The sequence below is a fragment of the Lissotriton vulgaris genome, chromosome 1_1 (assembly GCF_964263255.1).
Source record: "Lissotriton vulgaris chromosome 1_1, aLisVul1.2, whole genome shotgun sequence".
In the NCBI taxonomy this organism is placed as follows: Eukaryota; Metazoa; Chordata; class Amphibia; order Caudata; family Salamandridae; genus Lissotriton; species Lissotriton vulgaris.
Window position 1 is genome coordinate 1,561,991,884 of NC_141685.1, and position 24,472 is coordinate 1,562,016,355.

Sequence of the window (24,472 nt, forward strand, 5' to 3'; positions counted from 1 at the left end):
ATTCCTGCTGGACGATCGTGCAGCAGGAATGCCCACTAGAGCCAGGGATTTTTTTTTCTTTGTTTACTGTTTGGGGGAGCGGCCCCTTGGGTCGCTCCCCAAGGGGCAAGATTAATTTTACGTTGTGGGCATGTTTTTGGCTGTCTGCCCCCATGGGGGGCAGATCGAGCTGTTTTTCCTTTTTGTAGGACCCACTAGGCCACCAGGGATATTTGTTTTGAGAGTGACCCCTTGGGCAAGGGGTCACTCTGCATTGTGGGCTAATAGGCACCATATTTGGCCCACTAGGCCACCAGGGATGTGTGTGGGGAGCGGCGCCTTGGGCAAGGTCGCTCCCCAAGGGGCGCAATTAATTTTACGTTGTCCGACCGGGGCAGCCTACATTTTTTTTTATTTACTGGCCCACTGGTTCACCAGTCGTGCGTAATGTGGGGAGTGGCCCCCTTGGGTCATTCCCCTTCGGGGGCATTTTTTTTGGATGGGGGGGGGTTATGGGAGGGTCAGAGCAAGCAGTTTTTCGTTTTTATGGGGCCCACTAGGCCAACAGGGATTTTTGTTAGGAGAGTGACCCCTTGGGCAAGGGTCACTATGCATTGGGGGCTATTGCGCACCATATTTGGCCCACTAGACCACCATGGATGTGTGTGGGGAGTGGCCCCTTGGGCAAGGGTCGCTCCCCAAGGGGTGCAATTCATTTTACGTTGTCCTTTCCCCCCGGGGGGGGGTGGGGGGGGGGGGTCAGGTTAAATATTTATTTACTGGGCCACCAATGTAGCCATGTGTGGGGAGTGGCCCCTTCGGCAAGGGTCACTCCCCTTCGGGGCATGTTTTTGGCTTCCTGCCCCTATCAGTGGGCGCAGATCAAGCCGTTTTTCGTTTTTATAGGGCCCACTAGGCCACCAGGGTTTTTTGTAAGGAGAGTGACCCTTTGGGCAAGGGTCCCTCTCCGTCGGGGGCCCTCTCGCACCATATTTGGCCCACTAGACCACCAGGGATGTGTGGGAGGAGCGGCCCCTTGGGCAAGGGTCGCTCCCCAAAGGGTGCAATTTAATTTTGCGTCGTCTCGAATGAATGTTTGATAATGTATTGGCCCACTGGACCACCAGTGAAGCCAAGTGTGGGGAGTGGCCCCTTGGGCAAGGGTCCCTCCCCTTCGAGGGCATGTTTTTGGCGGTCTGCCCCCATGGGGGGGGGAGATCAAGCAGTTTTTCTTTTTTCTAGGGCCCACTAGGCCACCAGGGATTTTTGTAAGGAGAGAGACCCCTTGGGCAAGGGTCACTCTCCGTTGGGGACCCTCTTGCCCCATATTTGGCCCACTAGACCACCAGGGATTTGTTTGTGGTGAGTGGCCCCTTTTGGGGAAGGTCACTCCTGTTTATGGGTGGATGATTATGGCCATTTCTGTCCTCTCTCTGTGGCTGATCAGCAGTATGTTTTTTAGGCCCATCTCGGGGCAGAAGCCACTAGACAACAGGTTTTTCAAAAATTGTGTGTAGATGAGTGGCCTCAAGGGCAAGGGTTGCTCCCCTTTTTACAGGGGTGTATATTTTATTTATACTCCTAGGCCTACCTACCCCTTAGCTTAGCTGGTGTATTGTGTGTTGACTGGTGCATTCTTTGAATATGTGTTTGTAATGTTTTTTCTTCTTCTTTTTATTGTAGTGCAAAGCTTGTGATTCCTGTTTGCTGTTTTGGCAGTGGTTGTTCTGCAGTTTTGCGTATTTGCATTTATTTGGTAAGAAATTTTTTTTTGTTGGGTTTACTCCATATGAGTATTATTGTTATGCATAAATGTATTTTTGTAAGTGCTGTCATAATGGCTGTATTTCTGTTTGTGTTATGAGCATGAAATTCTTTGCGATGTGTTTTGCGTTGTCTTATGTGTACTTTTTTTTTTCATTTTTAGTGGGATATTGTTGATCCTTTCGGTGCCTGTGCAGAGTAGATGGTGCTGAGTCTAGCTGCTTCTGTCAAGTGAGTGGTATAGTGTTGATAGTTCTTTGAGATAAAGCAACATTGTGTTTATTTCTTTTTTTTCAAAGGAGTTGTTGTTCACGTGTTTGACAAGTTACCTTTTTTAGTTAGCATTATGGGTAGCCGTAGAATGACTGCTTAGCAGGTGATTGGTTTTCTTCTTGAATCTTCCGCTGAGCCGGATTATGAGTGACAGTGCGTCTGAGGAAGAGGAGGGAGGGGAAGATTCGGGCAGTGAGTTCTCTCCACATGGAATCATCGGACAAAGTGCCTGTTTTAGAGGAGGAGATTGATGTGCCGATGGTGCAAGCGACATCTGGATTGCAGCCTGGGGCTGCAAGCCTTCCCATTGGAAGTGCTGGACTCTGGGTTGACCCAAACATGGTGCAGCCTGTGTTGTCTGACTTTACTGGTTATGCAGGGTGTAGAGTGGACTGTTAAAATTTCTTGCCTATACAGTTTTTTCCGTTGTTCATGGATGATGTATTTTTGGCTGAGTTTGTTGAGCAGACTAATTTGTATGCAGAACAGTTTTTGAGGGACAACAGCTCCAAACTTGGTCCCCACTCTAGAGCTACCCGGTGGACTCCCACAAATCTGGATGAGATTAAGAGGTTTTTGGGTTTGACATTTTTGATGGGCTTGATAAGGAAGCCTTCCCTGGCTTCATATTGGTCTTCCAGTCCCTTGATTGCAACGTCTATATTTTCTGCAGTTACGAGTTGTGATCGGTATTTACTTTTGCTTCGGATGCTGCATTTCGTTGATAATTCTTTGGCGTTGCCACGAGATCACACTGATTGTGACCGCCTTTTTAAGATTCGGCCTGTTATAGATCATTTTGTAGATCGATTTTCAGAGATCTATACTCCAGGCAAAGAAATATCTATTTATGAGTCTTTGGTACTGTTCAAGGGCCGTTTGCTTTTTAGGCAGTACATTCCTAGCAAGTGTGTGGTCTTGCAGAGCTGATCATGCACAGTGTACCACGCACACACTTAATGTTGGCCTTATTAGCTCTTCTCGCATGCCTGTTTAAATAGTTTTTCTGCGTCTCCCTTCCCTGCGTTGCTTATTCCTCTATCAGACACAGAGTTGTACAATTCCATTTAGTTACTCTTCAGGTACCCATTAGGTGCAGAGTGACTGCTGCCCTATTGTAACAGTGGGGGCATGTGAAAAATGACTCAGTTAAGCACTTCTGTTGTGTGATTTGGAAGCATAGACCCAGAATAAGTACTGCAACCACCCCAATATTAACATTTTATTTCTAAGAGGGATTTTACCACCCTGATTTGCAGATAAATTGTTCCAAGGCAGCTCCTCAGTTTCCTCTATAGATCAGTTAGTATTTATTTTGGAGATTTGTATAGAGAGGATTTTGTTCCTAGAAGCAACAATTCTCTCGTAGCAACGACAGACTGCATTGTGCTTTCCAGCCATTATGCTGTCACAATTGTAAAACTGATAATGTGGGAAGTGCTTGCAAGTGGTGGGGAATAGGACAGGGGTTACCAAAGACGATAGAAAAAAAGCAAGCCTGCAGAGAAGACAGTCTCCAAAGGCAGTATTCAAAATCTAATTAACATCGAGTCCCTAATTTGCAACATTTGTCTGACTTTGTTTTGTATATCTGTTTTACACACAAACCATCTAAACAGATATATGCAAGTTGCATTAGAACATTGTGTGGTGAAGTTGTATGTTTCCCTCACCTTCATTGCTTGATTTTGCTTGCAAGAAAGTGTCACTCATCACCTCTAAGGTTCGAATTGTCCACCGATTGTGTGACCACTAATTACCACACCCCCAGTTTCGCCCCAAAAAGTAAGTTTAGGCCCAAAGTTAGGTTTTGGGAGGGGGGAGTGAGCTTCAGAGACATGATCGTAGATGTTGTTTCCGTCAAAAAGATGGTGCAATTAATTGCAGGGAACACAGCCTCAGCTGTGCTGCTAGAATCCACAGGGTAGCGTCCCCCCGAACGTCACATTAAATATAGAGTATATTAGTTTGTCAGGGCCTGTTTCTGAATGCCAGGAATACGTTTTGGGAATGATTAAGGTTGTGTCCAGATCAGAGAGATCTGGTAGCTTTCATTTTTGCTGCGTGCTGGTTATTAGGGAGCAGAATTTTCCATTATGTGACACTGTGCCTGACCGGAGACTTTTTAACTGTTATGTTCGTGCCTGCCTGGCTTAGCAGTGTTGCAGCTGGCCCGCTGGTGATCCCATGTGTCTGTGGTGGGTAAGTTGACCTTGGTCCTTGCCTCCTTTTCTTTTGTTAGACTTGTTGGTGCATTGCTGTTATGCAAGTCCACCTTGATCCTGTCTTGGGAATTCGGAACAACTGGTTTGTCCTTAGAACAGTGCCAAAATGAAAGCTGTCGTCCCATATGAGAGAGCAAACTGTTAAAATGGCACAAGTGCACCTGAGGAGCAAATGCAGTATTATTTGTGCAAGTAAATTCTGAGGGCAGTCTGAGTGAGTTTTGTTGTGAGGGCTGGGAAATTTCCATAACCGTGACTTAACTGAGAGGAGTGAGCTTGCACAAAGCAACTTATGAGTAGCAGATGACATGTTAAAGTTTATGGGTTTTTTTTGCCATGTAGGTTGTCAGAAACGTTCACCACGGCACTTTGATACACACATAGGAAGATAACTGGGTGCTAAATTAATAACATTTGCTGTTAAATTGGTTGGCCAACGTTTTCTTGGGTTGTTGGCGCTGCAAATGTTTTGAAAAAAATTCATATGCGATCAGTTTGTGGGTCGAGTGCATTGCTGTTAGGTCGAGTAGAAAAGTCTACTCACTCGATCTGCAGGTCAAGTAAGATTTTTTAGATTTGTCGAGCCCTGCTGGTGCTTGGCTGGCGGTGTGTGTGGACGGGCGTTTAGCTGGCGGTGTGTGGGGACGGGCGCTTGGCAGGCGGTGTGCGTGGACTGGCGCTTGGCAGGCGGTGTGCGTGGACTGGCGCTTGGCAGGCGGTGTGCGTGGACTGGCGCTTGGCAGGCGGTGTGCGTGGACTGGCAGTATGCATTGACTGGCGCTTGGCTGGCAGTATGCATTGACTGGCGCTTGGCTGGCGGTGTGGGTGGACTGGCACTTGGCTGGCAGAGTGTGTGGATTGGCGCTAGGCTGACGATGTGCATGGCCTGGTGTTTGGATTGTGGTGTGGGTGGACTGGCGCTTGGCTGGCGGTGTGCGAGTAGTTTCTTTCTGTTGGTCACTACACACACTGCTAGCTGAGCGCCACTCCACGCAGTCCATCAATTTGTGTATTTGCTGTGTCTTGAATGTGGGGGTGTGAAAGAGATGGGCCCTTGAATGGCGCTGTCTGCTTGTGTGAGTGTTGTAATGTGATGGGCCCGCGGCTGGCGGTGTGAATGTTTTGTATGTGTAACACTTATGAAAGGTGTATGAATGGCCTGTAAAGAGGTTGGTTCCTTGACGTGGCTTTACAGCTCACGAGCTGCGAGTCAATGGTTCAGTTTCTCATTCTTTCAATTAACAGTTAATTTCATTTTTGTGAAATGACTTGATAATACAATTGTATATACTGAATCATCACTCACCCTCGTGCCAAATCCAACCAGTATGTGTGCGCTTGAGGATTAGATGGCTGTGCAGTAATATTTGTTTTTTTTCTCTTTCTGAAGCAGGGTGTATCTTGTCCCTTTTTGTGAATATTGTAATGTATTGTATTTGCTCCTGGATGGTGTGAATGGTCTTGTATGTATCAGGTATGAAAGGTGCGTGAATGGCCTGTAAAACGGTTGGTACCTTGTCGTGGCTTTACAGCTCACGAGTTGGAGTCACTGGTTCGGTTTTTATGCATATAATTATTGACAGCATTTCATTTGTGTGAAATCTCGTTAAATACATTTTATGTACTGAACCATCACTCGCCCTCGTGCCAAATCCAACCAGTAGTGTGTGTTTGAGGAATAGATAGCTGTGCTGGAATGTTGGACTTTTGAGTGTCTCTGTTAAGGTGTACATTCCAGTTAAGAATAACCTACTAAATGTAGATATTATTGTTAAACCATGGGAGTATATTGTGATGTCTCTCTTGTGAATTCCCCCGGGTGTCTAGTTTTCAGAAATGTTTGGGTTTTGTAGTTTCCCCAAGAAGGCCGCCAAGCCCGGAGCCAAAAACTCGTGGGAACCCCCTTGCAAAATCAGGTTGGTTTGTGATAGGTTATTTTGATGTCAGCTCATTATGTTTTGGGCACTTGCCTGTTGTGGGTCCTTGAGCCACCTACGCAAAACCAGTAATACACAGGTACTTAAATATTTTTTTTTTAATGCTAAAATAGAATTAAATGTACAATAGGCAATAGACTTAGACATAGCTAAAATATCTCTAATTTAGAAACTCGATAAGGGCCGCAGATCCTGTAGTTGCCCAACTATGGTTCCTTCTTCGGGTAGTCATAGCGTCGATCAGTCCTACAAACTAAGCCCCACCCTTTTTAGTCCGAAGGACCCATGCCCAGCTCAAAAATGTTGCTACACTGATTACAACTTGGTTAGTAGTATAAGTTTTCAGTATTCTGTTTGCAACCTGTGCTGATCTTGTTCCCAAAAGCAAACAGGTTTTAACCATACGCGCCTAGGTTGTTGGTACGCGGGGCAAACAAATATAAAATGATCGATGGTTTCAATGTGATCTAAACAAAATACACATTTATCACTGCCAGCAGGATTCCATCTACTGGATAACCATCGTAGTGGTAATGTGCCTACTCTGAGCTGATGATACAATTTGTGTTCTAGTTGCTTCGTAATAATATCCCAGTACTCTTCCAGGCAAGGGTCGTCCTTAATATCAAGAAAAGTTGCTGTCCGGGAACTACCTACCTGGGAAGAGTACCTCTCAGTTTTAATCATATCCCAATACACAGCACTATAGATCTTTTTGGATGGGAACACAGCTGTATCCGGATTAGCCCAAAGTTCCCCCATCCCCATATCTGTCAATAATGATTTGATTTCAGCCAGCCAGGAGATCTTATGGGAACCACCCAGCCCTTTAACTTCCATTGTGGCGTTGGCATATAGAGAAAGTTCCGGTGTGGTCCATAGACGTCTCCGGAACGCCAGGGGTCTGTAGCGTGCCACATCCTCAACTGCCTGGCAACCAAGATCCAACAGTAGGGAAATACGCGGGAAGATTGGGGTAAGCCTACGGCCGACCTAAAAAATATATTCTGTGCAACAATAAGAGGGGACAGATTGCTAAAGCCCCACAATTCGGCACCATACAAAATTGCGGGCAAAATCTTAGAGCCATAAATTTTAACGAGTGGAGCAATTGGCTTGGTAAAAGACTGCCTATGCTCTTTAATCAAAACGCCACCTAGTTGGGTATGTTTTAAAGCTAGCATGTCGACTTGGAGCTTCCAGCTCATTTTATCGCTATAAGGGACTCCGAAATACATAAAAACTGGTGTCTGCTCCAGTGGGTTACCACCCATATGGACCCTTGCTCTAATCGGCCTTGACCCATGGAGCACCGTGAACTTTGTTTTCCCCACGTTGACCTCCAGCTCATGTTCGCTGCAAAACACCTCAAAACGAGCAGTGGGACTTGCATGCCAGCAAGTATTGGTGCCTCGGTCGGGTAGTTAAAGTACTGGACCACCCCGTTAATAAATAAAGAAAACAGGGTGGGAGCCAGCACACACCCTTGTCGGACTCCTTTACACACCTCAAACCTGTCGGTTACCTCCCCTGGTTTACCCCAGCGGACCTGAGCATAGGTGCGTTCGTGGAGTTTAACCAAGATTGCAACCAACTCCTTAGGCATCCCCTGCTCCAAAAGTACTTCCCATAATTTAGCCCTTGGCACAAGATCAAAAGCGGATCTTAGATCCACAAAGCATGCCCCCTCCTAGAAACACCTCTTTCCAATACAATAGCACAAATCTAAATGCCTGGTCCAGGGTTCCTATGTGCGACCGAAAGCCCGCCTGAAGAGGAGTTAAGATATCAGCTTCGGTCATCCAACTCTGTATTCTCCCGAGTACTAGGCGTGCTATTGTTTCTGCACCGCATCGATTAAACTTATCGGTCGATAATTGGCCGGAGCAGAGCGATCGCCTTTCTTAAAGATCGGTAGGATCTCTGCTCCGAACCACGAATCTGGTACCGATGCACCACTAGCTAGGGCATTTGCTAGTACAGTGATATATGGGACCCATATTGCATGCTCGTACTTAAATCGGCCTGCAGGGATGCAGTCCGGCCCTGGGGCTTTTCCACTCCAAATCATTTTCAGCACAGACTCCACCTCACTATGTACAAATACCAACAGAGCGTCACATCTGGGGGGCATGACAACCTTGGCGTTTCCATCCAGGATCTTAAATTGGTTTTCAAAATAAGTTACCCAATGCTGAGGCTCAACATGGTTGGTGGGTTTCAGTAGTTGCGGGCACTTCCCCCACTTAAGTAAGTGCCAAAAGTGGGTCATGCTACGACCATCACATGCCTGAAGCAACTTTCTCCAACGGTCTTCATCCCACAATTTCTTGGTGACAAACTGCGCTGCTTTATAAGTAGCCCTACAACTCTTAATAGTATCAGGTGATCTAGATTTAATAGCTGCCACCAGGGCTTGTTGGGCCTGCCTACAGTTGTTATTAAACCATGTACTAGGTCTCATCACTTTATCTTTGTTACATGGAAGATTTTTAAGACCCAAAAAAAAGATCACTGTGAATGCTCAACATTTTATCATTGAGAACCTCTTGTGATTCGCAGCTATTAAGTTTACACATGGAGCTTGAGACCTTGTCCCGAATGTCGGACTGGATCCTTTCATTAGTGGCTATCTTGGGCAACCGAACCCTTCTTTGATCATTGGTTATAGTTGCCATCTCCTGAGCTGTTACAGCTTCACATGTGGGGGAACTACTAAAGCTACTATCGTTAAATGACAGAATCAAAGGGTTTTGGTCGCTTTCCGGCCTACTCACTACCACCATACCTAAAATATCCGGCCACATCTCCACATTAACTATGATGTAATCAATCATATCTACCGTTGTTAAACGTTAGCTCTCCCAGCCTATCGGACTGTGTCCTACCATTGACCGCCCTCATACCCTTATCCAGACACAACCCCTTCAATTGAAGAGCAGCCATGGACCATTTCCTTATGGGCTTTAAGTCCAGCTGTGGAATTCCCCACACTACATCCTCAGCTTCGGTGAGCTTAGCATCATCCAGATCCAGGGGCTCAAAGCATGTATTAAAGTCACCTGCAATGATCCGGTAACTAACTTCCTCCTCCAGGTTAAGATGACCTTCGAGGATTGAAACAATTTGGGAGCTCCTACCACCCGGAAGTTCCCTCGCATAGACGGTATATATAAGCGCGTTAAGGCCCTTCAGTGATCTAACCCGGATAGCAATGATGTAAGGGCTATTGATGGGAACCTCATCCACCTCTCACATTGGCAAACCCAGATAGTCAGCCCACCAACTGGTCGTCCCCTTGGTCCCTTGGCTGCTGGTTTAAAGAAATTTAAATAACCCAAGTGAAAGGTTTCTTCCACTGCCCAAGTTTCTTGAAAAGCCCATATATCCCTTTTCTCTATAAAAGTTGCTGAATCTGGTAAGAGTAACTTGGATTCCAGGCCAGCAATATTCCACGAGATAAGGGTTGTAGGAGAACTTGTAGGACAGGGGCTTGCTACCGGGCTAGCCTCATGGTCCGCAGGAATCACTCGCAGATCCAGGTTCTGACAGGTAATACCTACAATACCAGTGGCAAAGACCTGTGTAGATTGGCTACCACCACCCACCATATACCCACAAGTCATCTTTAAAACCTCAAGTTCTTGAGCCCGTGGGAAGATAACACCACCTCTCAGTCAGTCATCCTCTAGAGTGGATAAGAACTCAAAACGATTACTGGTCTGATTGGGGTGATCAACCAAGTTAAAAGCCCTATGAGGGACCCAGCTCTCCTTTCATTTCGGGGTCCTACCAGGCTTATAGAAATAACCCAGGGGTAAAATCTTTATCTCATCAACGGAGGGGGGATGGTGAGCAGCCACCTCTAAAATGTATTGTACAAAAGACGGCGACTTGAAACTCAATACTACACAGTCACCCGCCTGGGTCTTATGTGAATGACCAATCCAGTTGATGCGCCTCACTATTTTGAATTCATTAAAAAATGCCTTACTATTGCCTAACTTTTCCCCTAGACAGTAAAGAGCTTTATTTTTAATATTAGACCAATGTTCACAAGTACCTTCTGGGAGTGGGGGTACATTCGCTCGGATGATAGTATACAGGATAGCTTCGGGGGGAGGTGGAGATTAGGTAGCAGGTCCAAACTCCTACTAACCCTTCATCTACCCTTTGCCCATTACCCACTACCTCCTTCCGCTGCTGTGGTTGGGCCCTGTCGCCTTTAATTGGGTTTGTCCTAACTGGTTTTACAGCGTCCGGCACCTGAGTGGCCCCGGCAGTACCTACATGTGCATGTGAGATATCATCTGGTTGCACATTAACATCCACTACTGTAAGGTTACGTGAAACACCCCCACATTCCTGTAGTCTAGATGTAGCAGAAGAACTTTGCTTGCTACAGGATAAACATTTTTCGATTTGGTTGAGCCTCACATCAACCAAATCGACCCTTTTAAGAATAGGTTCGATAAGGGCAGCTAGCTGGTCCTTAAGTAATAAGCACAGATTTTCTATGTTAGGCTGCACATTGGTGCTCACAGATGGTTTGCACGTAGGGGCATTAACGTCTTCGTTCCCAAAGACATATACCCCTTTAGTACCACTTACGGCCACAGTTGCAGCTTGCTTATTTGGGCAACGGCCTTTCCTTTTCTTACTGGGCGGTGCAGCCTCTACCCCCTCTAATACTTTTCTCCTCTTAGTTTTGAGCATAGCCGGGCTCTGAGTGCTGCATTGAAGCAATGAAGCATCAGGAGTCGGGGTCTTGGACGGCTCGCCCAGTGAGTCAGGTAAAATAATATCACGCGAGCGATTCACTTCAATGCTCATTTGGAGAACAGGTAGCTGGACACAAGGCAAGAATCCTCCCCTAGATAACGCTGGCTCCAGAGAGAACCTGCGTTCGATTGCCTGGATCTTGTGAATCAGAACGGATTCTGCTTGGTTTAAAAAAGCATCAAGTGTGCCCACCACCCTGTCCCCTACCTTCCTTTTGCTCATGGCTGCAGACTAGTGTATAGGGAAATATCCCCAAGGGTCAACTTAAACAGTATACCATACACAACAAACAACACTGGTGGTCGCAATAATATAAACAGTCTTAGAGGAATCTGCCGTAGAGATTAGAGACGTGGCCCAGACCGGCCTCCTCTGGGCTCTGACAGGTCCGCGCGCGGGAGCCCTGGCGAGTTCTTGAAGCACCTCCTGGCGCTCTGACGCAGAACTGCGCGTCGACTGTGGCCGCTGGTAACTGTAATCCGCTGGGCGCGTGGTGAGCGCAGTTGTTGCACCCCCCCCCCCCCTCCCCGGGACTGTGTTTAGGCAGGAAGAGTCGGGTAGCTAGTGGCGAGAAAGAGCAGGTAAGAGGGCATCCCGCGCAGCGGGAGCCCTGGCGAGTTTTTGAAGAGCCTTCTGGGGATGGCGCTCTGACGCATAACTGTGCGTCTACTGTGGCCGCTGGGAACTGTAGTCCGCTGCGCGCGTGGTGAGCGCGGTTGTTGCAGTTTTTTGTATAGCCTGCATTCTAAAAATTAAAATTTGAATAGCAATCTGAATTAAGCAGAATACTCTCACTCAGTCAAGAGATCAGGGCTTAATCCAACACCGTTTTTTAGCTCACTGCACCATCCCAGCTCAGAACCTGGCTATATGCAAATTAGTCTGTCCCTGGCCCAGTGTATAATGGGAACAGGGCAAACCAAACTACCAAGCCAATTCTTTCACTGGGAAGGAAACAAGCTACCGGGGACCGGTTTCTGGCATTTCAGCCGTCTTCGGCCCGGCTTGCTTGAATCCTGATGGTGCAATGAGCTAGGGACTCACGTCTGAGTATACCAACTGTGTTGGATTAAGCCCTGATCTCTTGACTGGGTGAGAGTATTCTGCTTAATTCAGAAACTCTGTCCATCACCACCCCCTGTTTAATTATTTTGTCCACCATAAGCGTGGAAGGGTATACTCAGACGTGAGTCCCTAGCTCATTGCACCATCAGGATTCAAGCAAGCCGGGCCGAAGACGGCTGAAATGCCAGAAACTGGTCCCCGGTAGCTTGTTTCCTTCCCAGTGAAAGAATTGGCTTGGTAGTTTGGTTTGCCCTGTTCCCATGATACACTGGGCCAGGGACAGACTAATTTGCATATAGCCAGGTTCTGAGCTGGGATGGTGCAGTGAGCTAAAAAACGGTGTTGGATTAAGCCCTGATCTCTTGACTGGGTGAGAGTATTCTGCTTAATTCAGAAACTCCATCACCACCCCCTGTTGTTTAATTACTTCCTCATTGTAGCCCTACAGCCCTGATGAGTCACATCTCCTAAACGTTGTGACGAAACACGTGTCGGCTGGCTACCTCCTCACTGTACTGTCCATGGTTTGACTTATAAACACCTTTTTACAAGAAATTTGAGTTGTACACTTCTTTTACAACCCTACTCTGCACAAGTAGATAAAATAGTCCGTATAATCGGACCATCAAACAAGCGTGCGTGTGCACAGGAACCACTTTCAGTACATTTGGTCTAGACCTGCCTAGATCATATTCAGGGGCCTCTTTTTTGAAGGGTTTGTGTTCCCCTGTCCTGTTTTGCACCGCGTGCTTACTGCACACCATTCTCAGCTACAGTATCATACTGCTCAGAGCGCCACTACTTCCTACTCCCTAACACAAACCCAGTCTCCAACCGGAAAACAAACCGTAAGTGCCTTGGGCAGGGGCCACCGAGTGAGAAAGACGAGCACATAAACCAAAAATCTAAGACGGCCCAACTGACAAAGTGAGTGCCCCTGAGGAGCACAACGAACTAGAAAAAGAGGCAGGCCCACCGGGCTTGACAAAGCACTGTAGACGAAAATCAGAGTGGCCGAATCGACACCAACAGGAACCAAAACATCCTAACCAAAGGCAGAAGAAGGGACACAGAAGAGGACGAAGAGCCATAGAGTGCATTAAGGACCAGCGAGAACACAACTTACCAGGCAGTCAGGACAGGCAACACTACCTACCACTGACAGAAGACGCAACACACAGCTACAGCAACGCGTATAAGCTCAGTTGGAGAACTGGCGCTGTAGACAACTGCGCAATTTAAGCCATATGTACCAAAAACACAGTTAACCAAAGAAACTGCTAAAGAAGGCACGGCTAGAAACTCTGTTAAAGAACGTACCAAAGACACCAAAGCGCCAAGGCCCAATAAGCAGAATAAAACAAAGAGCAGAAATGGCAGGCAGTGAAGACAAAAACACAGAAACTCAAGAAAAACAGATTAGAAAACGGCGCAGAATCACCAATAAAAATGAAAGCGAACATTGCAAGCACTTTAGACAGTATCCTTAAAAAGCTAGCCGAAGTACATGACCTGGCCAAGTCCACAAAAAATACGACAGACAAGATCGAATTGGAACTGGCAGCAGTAAGAGCAGAGATCCACGTAACAAACACGTCTCTGCAACGCAGCCCCCTGGCACATACTGGAGGTTCCTGGTGGGCTCTTTGGCCCCCAGGGACCCCCAGTATTCAAGGGGAACTACTTCACCCTCTGCAAATGCGCCAGGGGGCGTGTTTGCAGAGTTGTGAAGGTGCTACTTGCCGAATAAGCAATACGACTCTTGTATGGGGTAGTAAGCGCTTTATAAATGCAATAACAATACACACACAGATGGAAACCCATTTGCACTTCAATGCACTATGGGTGAGGAGAATCATTTTCCAGCTCCATTACAAGACTCTTGTTTTTAAACTCCGATGTGAATGTAGAAAAATACCCCTTATTACATGGTCATCTGCATTTTATGCTTGGCTTTTTTGCTGCATTTTCTGACTTCACACACTGGGATACTTCTGTTTAGTGGCCAGTGAATGTGCTCTGAGCCCTAAAAGCATGTTAAATTGCTAGATACAGAACTTGCACTTGTAATTTACCTACTGGCCGGGGAATGACTGACCTCAGCAAGATGGCGGACGTATCTTAGACCCGTCGAGACGTTGAACCATGTGGATGACCACACGCGAGGCCTAGGAAGGTAGCCTGGATCTTTGCAGCGGTCCTAGCTGGCACTGGGGCCAGGCCTGGCTGGCCAGCCTGTTGGGGCTGCTGTGGGAGGGGGCGCATTGCTCTGCCCCCTCACCCTACCGGCCGACACTGACAGCACTGGGACTGCCTGTGGCACCTTTGGTGGGCGCTTCATTAACGATTGCTTGGAGCACAGAATGTTGTGAGCACAGGTGGAGGCCAGCGCTACCCGCTGGGCCAGTGTACATGGCAGGAGGGGCTTAATTTGCCCATTCCTTTGCCCGCCCTTTCCTCCGGCCTGGACCACCTAAGCGAGTCGGGTGGCATCCAGATGTGCAGAACAGCCCGAAAATTGCGGACTGTAGCTCAATAGACCCTGCTCTGGCCGCCCCATCCCGACATGGGGCCCTTCTGCCTATAGCCAAGCTACACCGGACAAAAAAAGCATTGAGTACCCTCTGGGGGTCAAGGGAGCACCAGTCCTGCCCCTGGTGGCCTGCTCTTTCTTCAGTATGTGGCCTCTTCCGTTCAAGTGAGAAGCGTCTGGTCCCGATACCGTGTAATCCCAAAGCCCCATTGCCTCTGGGCCCCATCTTTTCGGTGTTCTGGTGGTCCGCGTGGCATAGTGGCCGGGTGCAGCATTGGCCACTTTCCGCTATATCTGGCCTCATAACCGGGGAGATAAAGGCCCTGGCCTAGATCTGCGAGGGCAACGGCTGGGGGCTGCACTCTTCGCCCTAGACTTAGTTCCTGCTGATTCTCACCCCCACAAACATTGGGAGCAGGGGGGTGTTGCCTCTTCTGGACCGGAGGAGCATCGCAGGCCTGTTCCCCTCACCACAAGCAGGCCCATATACATCAATGCCCTTCCCTCCATGCTGTGCTGTCGCGCAGGGCTTAACGTGCCGCCAGGACTGCTATGCCCCCCCCACGCTGAAGTGGTCCCAGCCTGCTGCTTCACACCGGACTGCAAAAAATGCCTCTCCGTACATCCATCTCCTGCTTAACCTGCCCATTTGTGACCTGCGGGACAGCCGGACACTGGTACTGCTGAGACAGCTTGTGTGGCTCCAATGCATGGTCTAGGGGGGGTCAAGCGGGTCCCTCAACTAACCTCCTGTCCTCTAAACTTAGTAGCCCTCCACTTAGAGGAAGAGCACACCCACTGGGCCGTCAAGAGCCTGCACTAAACAGGAGCCTCCCCAGCAGACGCGAACCTGGACAAGATATTTGAGGCAATTGCAGACACCCGGCGGAATCTGCGGAACCAGGTGGTGGGACTGCTTTGCCAGGACAGCAGGAAACTCATGCTGTGTCAAGCAAACTGAATGTACATTAGATGAAATCCTGATTTTGAGGGTCAGGTTTGGTCCCTCACTACAAAGGTCGAGGAGTTGGAGAATAGGAAGGAGGACCCGGTGGGAAGCTCCCACAGCAACAATCTCCGAATCATTGGCTTGCCGGATGGGGCGGAGGGCCCAGATCCAGTAGCCTTTTTTGAGGCATGGTTGGCGCAAGCTGTTGACTCACTACATCATGGAGCATGCCCACCAGGTATCTGCGTACCAACCACCGCCCGGGGCCCTTCCCCAACCGGTAGAGGTCAGACTCGTGAACCTCAGAGACAAGGAAGCTATACTCCAGGCAGGCTGCACTGCAGCACAACAACACAAGGCTCTTTCTGATCCCCAATTACACATTGGCGGAGCAGCACCACAGAGCATCCTTTCTGGGTGTCAAGAAGATACTGCGACACAGGGACAATTGTGATTGAAACTACTGTCTCTGCTCAAAGATCATTCTTGTGCAACTAGAATTGTTATAGACAGGCTATTTTCTAAGAAATAATGGTGTAATAGGTATATTAACCTTTTTTATCTCCTCTAAATTTCATGCATGAGCACTTCTTTCGCTCCTTTTCATTAACTCTTTTGGAGCAACTATTTGTGAATAGTGCATTATACTGCCAATTTTCAATACAGCTTAAAATTCATACATTTAAGTGTATTTCTTTGTGTGTGATGAAAAAAAGTTGTGCATGACCCTTCTGTATATTCTTTACCCATTCTTTTCTTAAGCTAGATAAATGGGGGCTATGTTAGAGGCATCATGATAGGTTAATTCAATTTCCTTTAGTCTATTCGACTGGACCCAGTCTAACCAGGTCCTTCCGGTGCTTGTTTTCACTCACCCCATAGTTATGTAATCCCCCTAGTTTAAAGCAGCAAATGCTGCAAAATTCCACAGGCGGGTCACCACACTCCGTGTGTGGTATCTGTGAGAACACCGAATTTCAGTAAGTGAAAATAAAGTAAGTGAGACCTTTCTTAAAGAGAGCTCTTGTTGGTCGGCCGTCATTTGTTGCATTCTTTTATGCTTTTTTAGGTCTTGCGACCTGATTTGCACTGCGCAGCAGTGCTCGCGCAGACAAGAGTCATTTTGTCCGCGGTTCAGAAATGGACCCTGGCATCGCAGACGCTCGTGCTTATGTTTTCTGTTTTGGGGTCTGTAATTGGGCTTTGAGTGCGTATTTTGTTTCAACAGAGAACGCAATAGGCCAAAGGCGGGAGCATTGCTCCGCCCATGGCCTATTGGTGTCTGTTACGCGCACCAAAGCCCATATGTTTTCAATTATCGTGCATGGGCGTGATAATTTAAAGCACATGTGGTGCGCGCATGCACCACTCGCTGGCATGTTTTTTTATACGTAGCTCTGTTCTTTGCGGGCCCCTGCTTAATGAATACCATCAGCCCCGTCTCCCATGCCTCAGATGCTGCTTGCAAGCGAGTCCCTTCACAAACAACGCTTTTCGCTAAAGGGACGTGTTCTACAGTTATATGGGGTAGGGCCGGGGAAGCAGCAGAGGCAGGTCTTGCTGCAGTGTTACTGTTCGCGGCACCAAGCGAACTTAATCCTACTGCTTGGAAGTGAAAGCGGGCATTGTGGTGGGCATGCGGCTGGCTGAAGTGTTTTTGTGTGCCACACTTTTTTTCGTGGGCGGTACTTGTTTATACTTGTATTCAATTACATAGGCGCGTCTGGACACTTACGTTTCCATGATAAAATAATAAATGTGATAAACAAAGGCCTGGTGCTGGAATTCCAAGAAAGTTCAGTGTGCGGTGCGCACTGTGTAAATGGTCAGTGCTTTCAATCACACAGGTCCCGAAGTGGTCAGTGGGTGTGTTCACTATGGTGTGATGTTACAGTCCGTTCCTCTTTACCAAACAGGTTCACGGGTGCCACAAAGCTGCTGCTTGTCTGATCCTGCCAGAGCACCGGCTTTCCCACCACACTTGTGCAATGAGTGAACCTGAAACTGATGCCCAACGAACTACTAACAGCAACACACCGCCAGCGAAGAACTAGAAACATGAAGCAATGCGCGGCGGCATCACGTCACAGGCGCCTCTCCAGAGTGTGGCGTCCAAAGCACGACAGAAAGTGTGTCACCACCCCAACACCATGGGTGGGCATGTGCAGTGTCTAGCAGGGTAGAATGTGTATCACCACCCAGCACCACAGGTGGGCGTGCAGTGTCCAGAGCACCCCAAAATATGTCAATACCCAGAGCACAGCAGAATGTGTGTCACCACCCAGAGCACAGCAGAATGAGTGTCTTCACCCCAACACCGTGGGTGGTGCTGTGTTTAATGAATGAGGCCAAAATGACCTCTGTGTGTCTGCTTCTTAAATAGCTGGGTAGAGCATGCACCATCTGAGCCTGCATCACACACCTACTGATAAAGAGTCCCTGAAACCGACACTCTCACTTCCCACAATGCATCACTCTTTTCAAAAAATGACCTTTATTATGGCTGAGTCTTAAAAAGCGTCAAAGGGGATGCTTGTAGCTGCCCCGGAGTTTGTGGAGACGGATACACTCTTCACGCCACCGTGCTCAGCCCCCTAGGAAGCCCGAACCAATACTGGATCGAAAATAACCTTTAGGTCTGCGACATCGTTAGTAAAACGCATCTGCATGGATTTGACACTGACGCGATGTGAGTGCTTGGCATATAGCCCACGCTGTACCAGGCCCTGCTTCAAGGGATTTCTACACACACAGAGAGGGTTCTCAGTGAACAGGGCCACCAGTCGTCATAGATGCCCAGGCCGTGGACACCGCATTTTTTTTTTTACTGCACAGCAACAAGACACGTTCTCTCACATCTTTGTATAGCAATTAACATAAACTGCTTATGTTGCCTCACCTCAAGTGTAAGGCCAACATATCTTACAAAAAGAGTGATTTTTTTTAGGTTTTTTTAGTGGGACTTGTAGAAATGGGTTTCTTTCGCCACTATATTCACGTTTATAAAATTGCATAATTCTTCCACCTGCTTAAGCCAATAAGAGGACCATATATTTAAAGGCTCTAGAAGCGGTGTTTGTGCTTGGTCTAAAACAGGTCTGTTGTAGTTGCCCTCGGGGCTACCACTAGGTCTAATCGTTATGGCGATGGCTGTCAGGCGTGTCACATTTTTCGCACTTTTCACAAAGCAAAAAGGCAACATAAGGAGTTCTGGGGATCGGGGTTCGAGTCTCTGTAACGACGCCAAACCTCCTGTGATTCTGGACAAATCACTTAATCTCCCTGTGCCTAAAATGAATGTGTGTTCTCATGTAACGTAACTGGTGCTATGTAAAGCGCTCTGATACCCGATTCGTTTCGGGTCTAGTTTGCGCTGTATAAAACTCTGCAAAAAAAAATAAAAAATAATATGGGGGTCAGAGGGGCTGCCCAGCAACCGCGGTCTCAGGGGACCCTGGGGCCGAGCTCTTCACTGCTACTTTGTCACCCAAACGGTCCACCATATCTTCCGCATCTCCAAGTCCCTCTCCATGCGCTTGTCAGTGCGAGCTCTCCTGAAGCAACACTCCTCTGCAACTGCCTACCCCAACAAGTCCACACTCCACTTATCCCTCTTAGGCAGTGTTGCTTGTGAATAGCAACATGGCATGTGGCCAGCATCAATCCTAATTGAGCAAACCTTTATTTCTTTATTTTACAACTTCTTAAAAAGCAGCAAAATAACCAGGGGGAAAGGTCAGATCACCGGTTCTAGACCAGCCACCTTTATTTAGCCGTTTTGGGTAGTACCAGAATCCAGTAAGTCTGAAGCTCCTGACCCCCTCTATGCCACAAGGATAAATCTGTTGGTGTCTACACTGCATCTGCAAAGCCAGCTGGCTTCTCCTGGTAAACGCCCCACGGAGCCTCTGCGGCGTTCGGTAAGCCATGTGTAGATAATAAAACTGTATCAACTTAAATCTGACATTACTGGCAGTCTCTTGTACCAGTGCCCAGGAACGTTAAGTAGTACAACTGAAAATCTAAGTCCCTGCCTGCGTTCAGCCAGATCTAGTTTTAGGATCTCCACTATGACTTTACTTCATTTGTTGGTTCAAACCAGGGACACCAACAGCCCATTTAGCTATTGGAACAGTTAGGCTGGCAGAATGCAGAAAGAATTTCGCATGGCGTAAACACTTTTTTGCAGCCTCACCGTTTTACTTCTCTGCCCATGACACAGGGTCGTCCAGAATGCAGTTAAAGTAGTCAGGTGCTAGTGTTGAATTATTATTAGCAATGCCAACTGCTCAAACTTTTATAATGCGAGATCTATTGCATTGCAAATGCTTGTTACTTTGGAAAGGGGAGCACTAAAACCTGCCATAAACCGGATGGGACGGAGAGCAGTCTGATAAACATCGGAAGTTCGTCCTCAAACAACCTCTCCAACATGGATTCAGTTTTAACATCAGATACATTTTTTTTTTTAAATAAACTTTTAGCACAAGTTATTCTCATTTTAGTTACAGACCGAGCTTAGATGGGAAACTATAAAGAGTAAAAGCACTGGAGTCATTTTGTAGGCATGCACCTATGGGGTGCTCTATTCTCACCACTCAGTGGGCAGAATGTTTTACGAAACGTATAGCCCTTCTGTCTCAGGCCCAAAACTCAAACCAAAGAGGAATTAAATGCACGTATGTAACTGAAATGCATTTTCTTGTCTATATAGTTTTATGGATGTTTACTATTGACCTAGTTAGGATGTTTTATTTAATAAAGAATAGTTGAGTTTGAAGTGATGAAAACTTTCGGAATTATGTTTCACCAGTGCAATACTTGCATACAGATTCAGCCAATTTGCATTTCCAGGACTGATAAAATTAACTCAGTCACTGGCAATTGTGAGTAACTAAATCAAAAGAGTTGCAGTTTCGCATTATTATTTGAACACACAAATCAAGTAAATTATTTTGGCTGGGACAATTTAAATATATTTTTGCTTTATCATCATCAACTTTATTTCGGCAACATATTGCCATAAGAGGTACAAAGAACATTACATTACATTTAAAGAGATAAAAATAGAAGAATAAAAACAATTGAAAGCAATTTATCATATTATCAGCTGCAATGTTTTTATTCACAAATTACTTCAGGTTTAGCGTTTGAAAGAACAGCTTTAATCGAACTCAACATAGCTCCTCCGGTGTGGATTTTACTTGCACCAACAAGGAATCAAATAAGTCACTGAATAAAAGTCTAGGAAAAAAACCACATAACCCACAATTGTCTATTGTACATCATTCATATTTTTCTGGCTTGATATACCGATAACGTGCTGCATTGTATTGCATGCTTCACAACAGTTACATAAACCTGCTCAGTAAGTACCCTTCTATGCACTCCGTACACAAGTCAGACCTGGTTTAAAAAAAACAAATAAAACAAAAATAAGCAAGCACTGTCAAAGTTAATAGGTAATGCCTTTTGAACATATTGGCTAAGCCTATAGTTTTGTGATGCTGTGTAGCATCTCTGCTGCTATGCAGCATGGCTAAAGAGTAAACAAAAGAAGACACTATGACATCTGCCCGCCTCATCCTGGGTGACACACTAAAGTATAAAAAAAATATGATGGATGGAATGTGTGTATTTATCTCAACTACTGGTAATTACTCTGGGCTGCATCCCGGTCCAAGATTATTTTGCACACCATGCCACCTCAGTTTGGACTCAGCTGTATAAAAATCAGTCTTGACCCTGCTCCAATCGAAACAGTCTAGCCAGAACTGTCAGACGAGGTCCTCTGAACTAAACACAATCAAAATAGGGCCAGTCTCGCCCTAGTTAGGGTGGTCTAGGCACACCGGTCCCAATTACAGTGACAGACTAAAATAAACAAAAAAGTGACAGCTGCAATGTTTGAATCAAAGCCACTAATTATTCTAAAGCATCCCAGTCCATCATTATTTTGCACACCATGCCACCTGTTTGGAACCAGCCATGTGCAAATCAGTCTGGACTATGCTACAGTGGGAACAGCCGAGCCCAAACTGCATCATTTTGTAGGCACATGGAACACACATGCATATCTACAAAATGATACAGGCCCTTTTTATTTTACAATCTGAGGTGAATCTGTAAAAAAAAAAAAAAAAAAAAAAAAAAAAAAAATACTAAAAGTAACGCAAATACCAGCGACTCTTAAATTTCAGCAGAGTGGGCAAAGTTAATTAGATGTCTAGACAGTCTCAAAAAGGTTGAGAGACTTGGAAAGAGACTTACATTTCTGCAAAACCATAAAGTAACTGACATTTACACAAAACCTTCAAATTACTCATGCAATACTTCTGATCAATAAGAGCATCCGCGATTAGAAACTGCATAGAAATACATAACTCATTCCTAAAGCACTGTTGTGGGAAGACCGGTTCAGAGGAGGGTAGACAAGGAAGGCAGAGGAGCACAGCAGGGAAATGGAAGCAAGAAAGACGGATCTGCGGGGAGGTGTCAAGAAATTGTCTGGACAGCATAACAAGAATGCACAAGTAATGCTAGAATGGGGCGGCAGAGTAAATAGAGGTGCCACGGACAGCAAAGTGAGACTAGCAGAAAGAGTCAATTAGGATGAAAGCATCAAGAGGACATGCTTTAGTGTCATGCTGTAGTCCAGTAAAGCGTGTATTCCGCCTTGAAACCACTACACAACTACGTAGTAACCGAAAGAAGAGACACTGAGAAGGCAGAAGGGGCTCCAATGGTTAAGATGGAAAAGATGCCACAATAACTAAGATTAACATATTCGGAAGCAACAGAGTTTACGTGGTGAAATAAAAGAGAATACAATTTAAAATAACACGTTTTTTATTAGATACACATTAACTTTATCACGAAAAAAAAGTAACCCGAATGTCCAGCTGCCCACAACAGGTCGTTCCAAAATGAGGTCTCGGTAAATCGTTCCCAACTGAGCTCCTGGATTTACGTATTTTTAAAAGAAAATACTGCAACGCAGTGGTTAATTTGTGCAGGTGATTACAAGCGGCAGGTACTGACATTTATGGGATCTGGGACTTATTTTTCATCAGCAGACATGGATCACGCGAAAAAGGCAGGCAAGGAAGAAGGCAATAGAAGTAAAACATAGGAAAACAGCGACAAAGGGAGAAATCGGGTGGAAAAAGAACCATCGGCATTGTAGTGAGACGAAGTGTAGTGCAGTGTAGTGGAAGTAAAAGCAGGAGGTAGGATCCAATTGAGAGATTATTGGTATTCTTCAACACCGGTATTGGCCAGCACCTACGAGGACCATTTTATACTAAATCAAGCTGTCGACAGCGGCATCTGGTCTATGTTAGACTTGTTCAGTGGCATCCTGCTTAAATGCTTTCAGTCAGTCACGAAAACTAGATGCTTTCAAAAAGTATTCCTATGACTAAAAAGCATGCCCGTTGGGAAGCTAAATCAACTTATGTAGGGGCGATTAAATAGAAAGGGGCGAGTAGATGATTCAGTGTTAAGAGATAACGAAAGGCGACAATAGCACGAGAATTATTATGACGCGGCGCATCGGTGGCTGGAAGATGTGGACTGGAGGCCTTTAATCATAGACCTGTTCTCAGCAGCAACTACTGAGGCTTCTTGTTTTAAGAGGATTGCATCACAGAGAACAGTTTTGAAATCGTAGCGGCCACTGAAGGGGGGGGGCGTGGGGGCTTTGAAGAAGTCCACCCCGAAGAAAACGAGAACCTGGAAAACAAGGCCCGAGCCGCATCCACCAGGCCAGTACTCCTACCGACTTACCTGATCAAATTCCTCGCCCACGTCTGCATAAATATCTATATGGTCCACTCCGTCGGCCATTTTGCGTCGCTGGCCACCCTCCTCTGGAGCAGGCGCCCACCGGAGCTGTGGGGAGCAGGCACGGTTGCAGGAGGGGAGGTAAAGCTACGTCACTTCCTGCTGAAGGAAAGACAAAACGGAGCGCGGCAAAGCCACACGACATTGCTTTCCTTATTTCGCGTAACAGCGGCAGCCATCTTGTAAAGGTGTCGTTCCTACCGGTTCCCTCCTAAGAAAATGAGGAATACGGATACCACCGTCGAAGACTAGAACATATCAGTGTCTCTGCCAAAGAAAGTGGACGATTGATTAACTAAAAAATAAACAAGGACATTACTAAGTGAGTTGGAAATATATGCCAAAGCACTGAGCAGTGTCTGATAACACCCAGGGCGCACACGTACATATTCTGCCGTATTTATGTTTTATCAAACATTGCCACAAGGCATGTTTGCTCACGCGGGGAATTGATACTACAACCAACGATAGACATAGGGTGACCAAATGGCATGGGTGCAAATTCAGGACAGTGTGGGTGCAAATTCAGGACAGTGAGTGTAAAAATTCAGGGCAAAGGGTCAAAATTCAGGCCAAAAATTCAGGACAGAAGGTCAGAATTCAGGCCAAAATTTTTAATATTTACAACTGCTGTTTATTTTTCATTACCATGGTTTTAAATCATTTATTACCTAAAAATCAAATCACTTATGGCGATTATAGATCAACTGATGGAAACTAGACCATGAATAAAGAAGACCAGCTTGTCTTCTTCAAATCTAATTTTATTAACTTTATTTTTCATAAAGAAAGAGCATTTAACGGTTTAGAATCTTTATTTTATAAGTAAATAAAAAAGCAGCATTTAAAAAGGAAATTAATTTAAAACTGACATTTAAAAGCAAGCTCAGAAACATGAAATATTAGCAGAATAACTGTTTCCATTCCCTAAGTCTATTTCCCTGTCTATTTCTCACTTCACCTAAAGGGAAAAATCAATTAAAGTCTGCTGTCCTTACATGCGCCAAAGGTCCATCAGCATGTCACGTCACTCAGGAATCGGAAAGTAAGAGTTTATTCCTTGCTCATAGTGTCAGACTTTATACCTTTCTCTCTAGCTAAATTTTCTACATTTTACATT

General features: G+C 46.2%; 1 protein-coding gene across 4 annotated transcripts in view; it reads right to left on the reverse strand.

Annotated features, from left to right (window-relative positions):
• Positions 1-23,465, reverse strand: part of CPSF6 (cleavage and polyadenylation specific factor 6) — a 392,748-nt gene extending 369,283 nt beyond the window's left edge. For 2 of the 4 annotated variants that reach the window (XM_086918044.1, XM_086918039.1), the window contains exon 1: positions 23,296-23,449. In XM_086918044.1, coding sequence (XP_086774170.1) covers positions 23,296-23,355 — 60 coding nt within the window. In that variant the 5' untranslated portion in view covers positions 23,356-23,449. Of the gene's footprint in view, positions 1-23,295 lie in introns of all 4 variants that reach the window. The other 2 variants (XM_086918040.1, XM_086918046.1) reach the window with 2 other exon arrangements.
• Between the last annotated feature and the right edge of the window lie 1,007 nt (positions 23,466-24,472).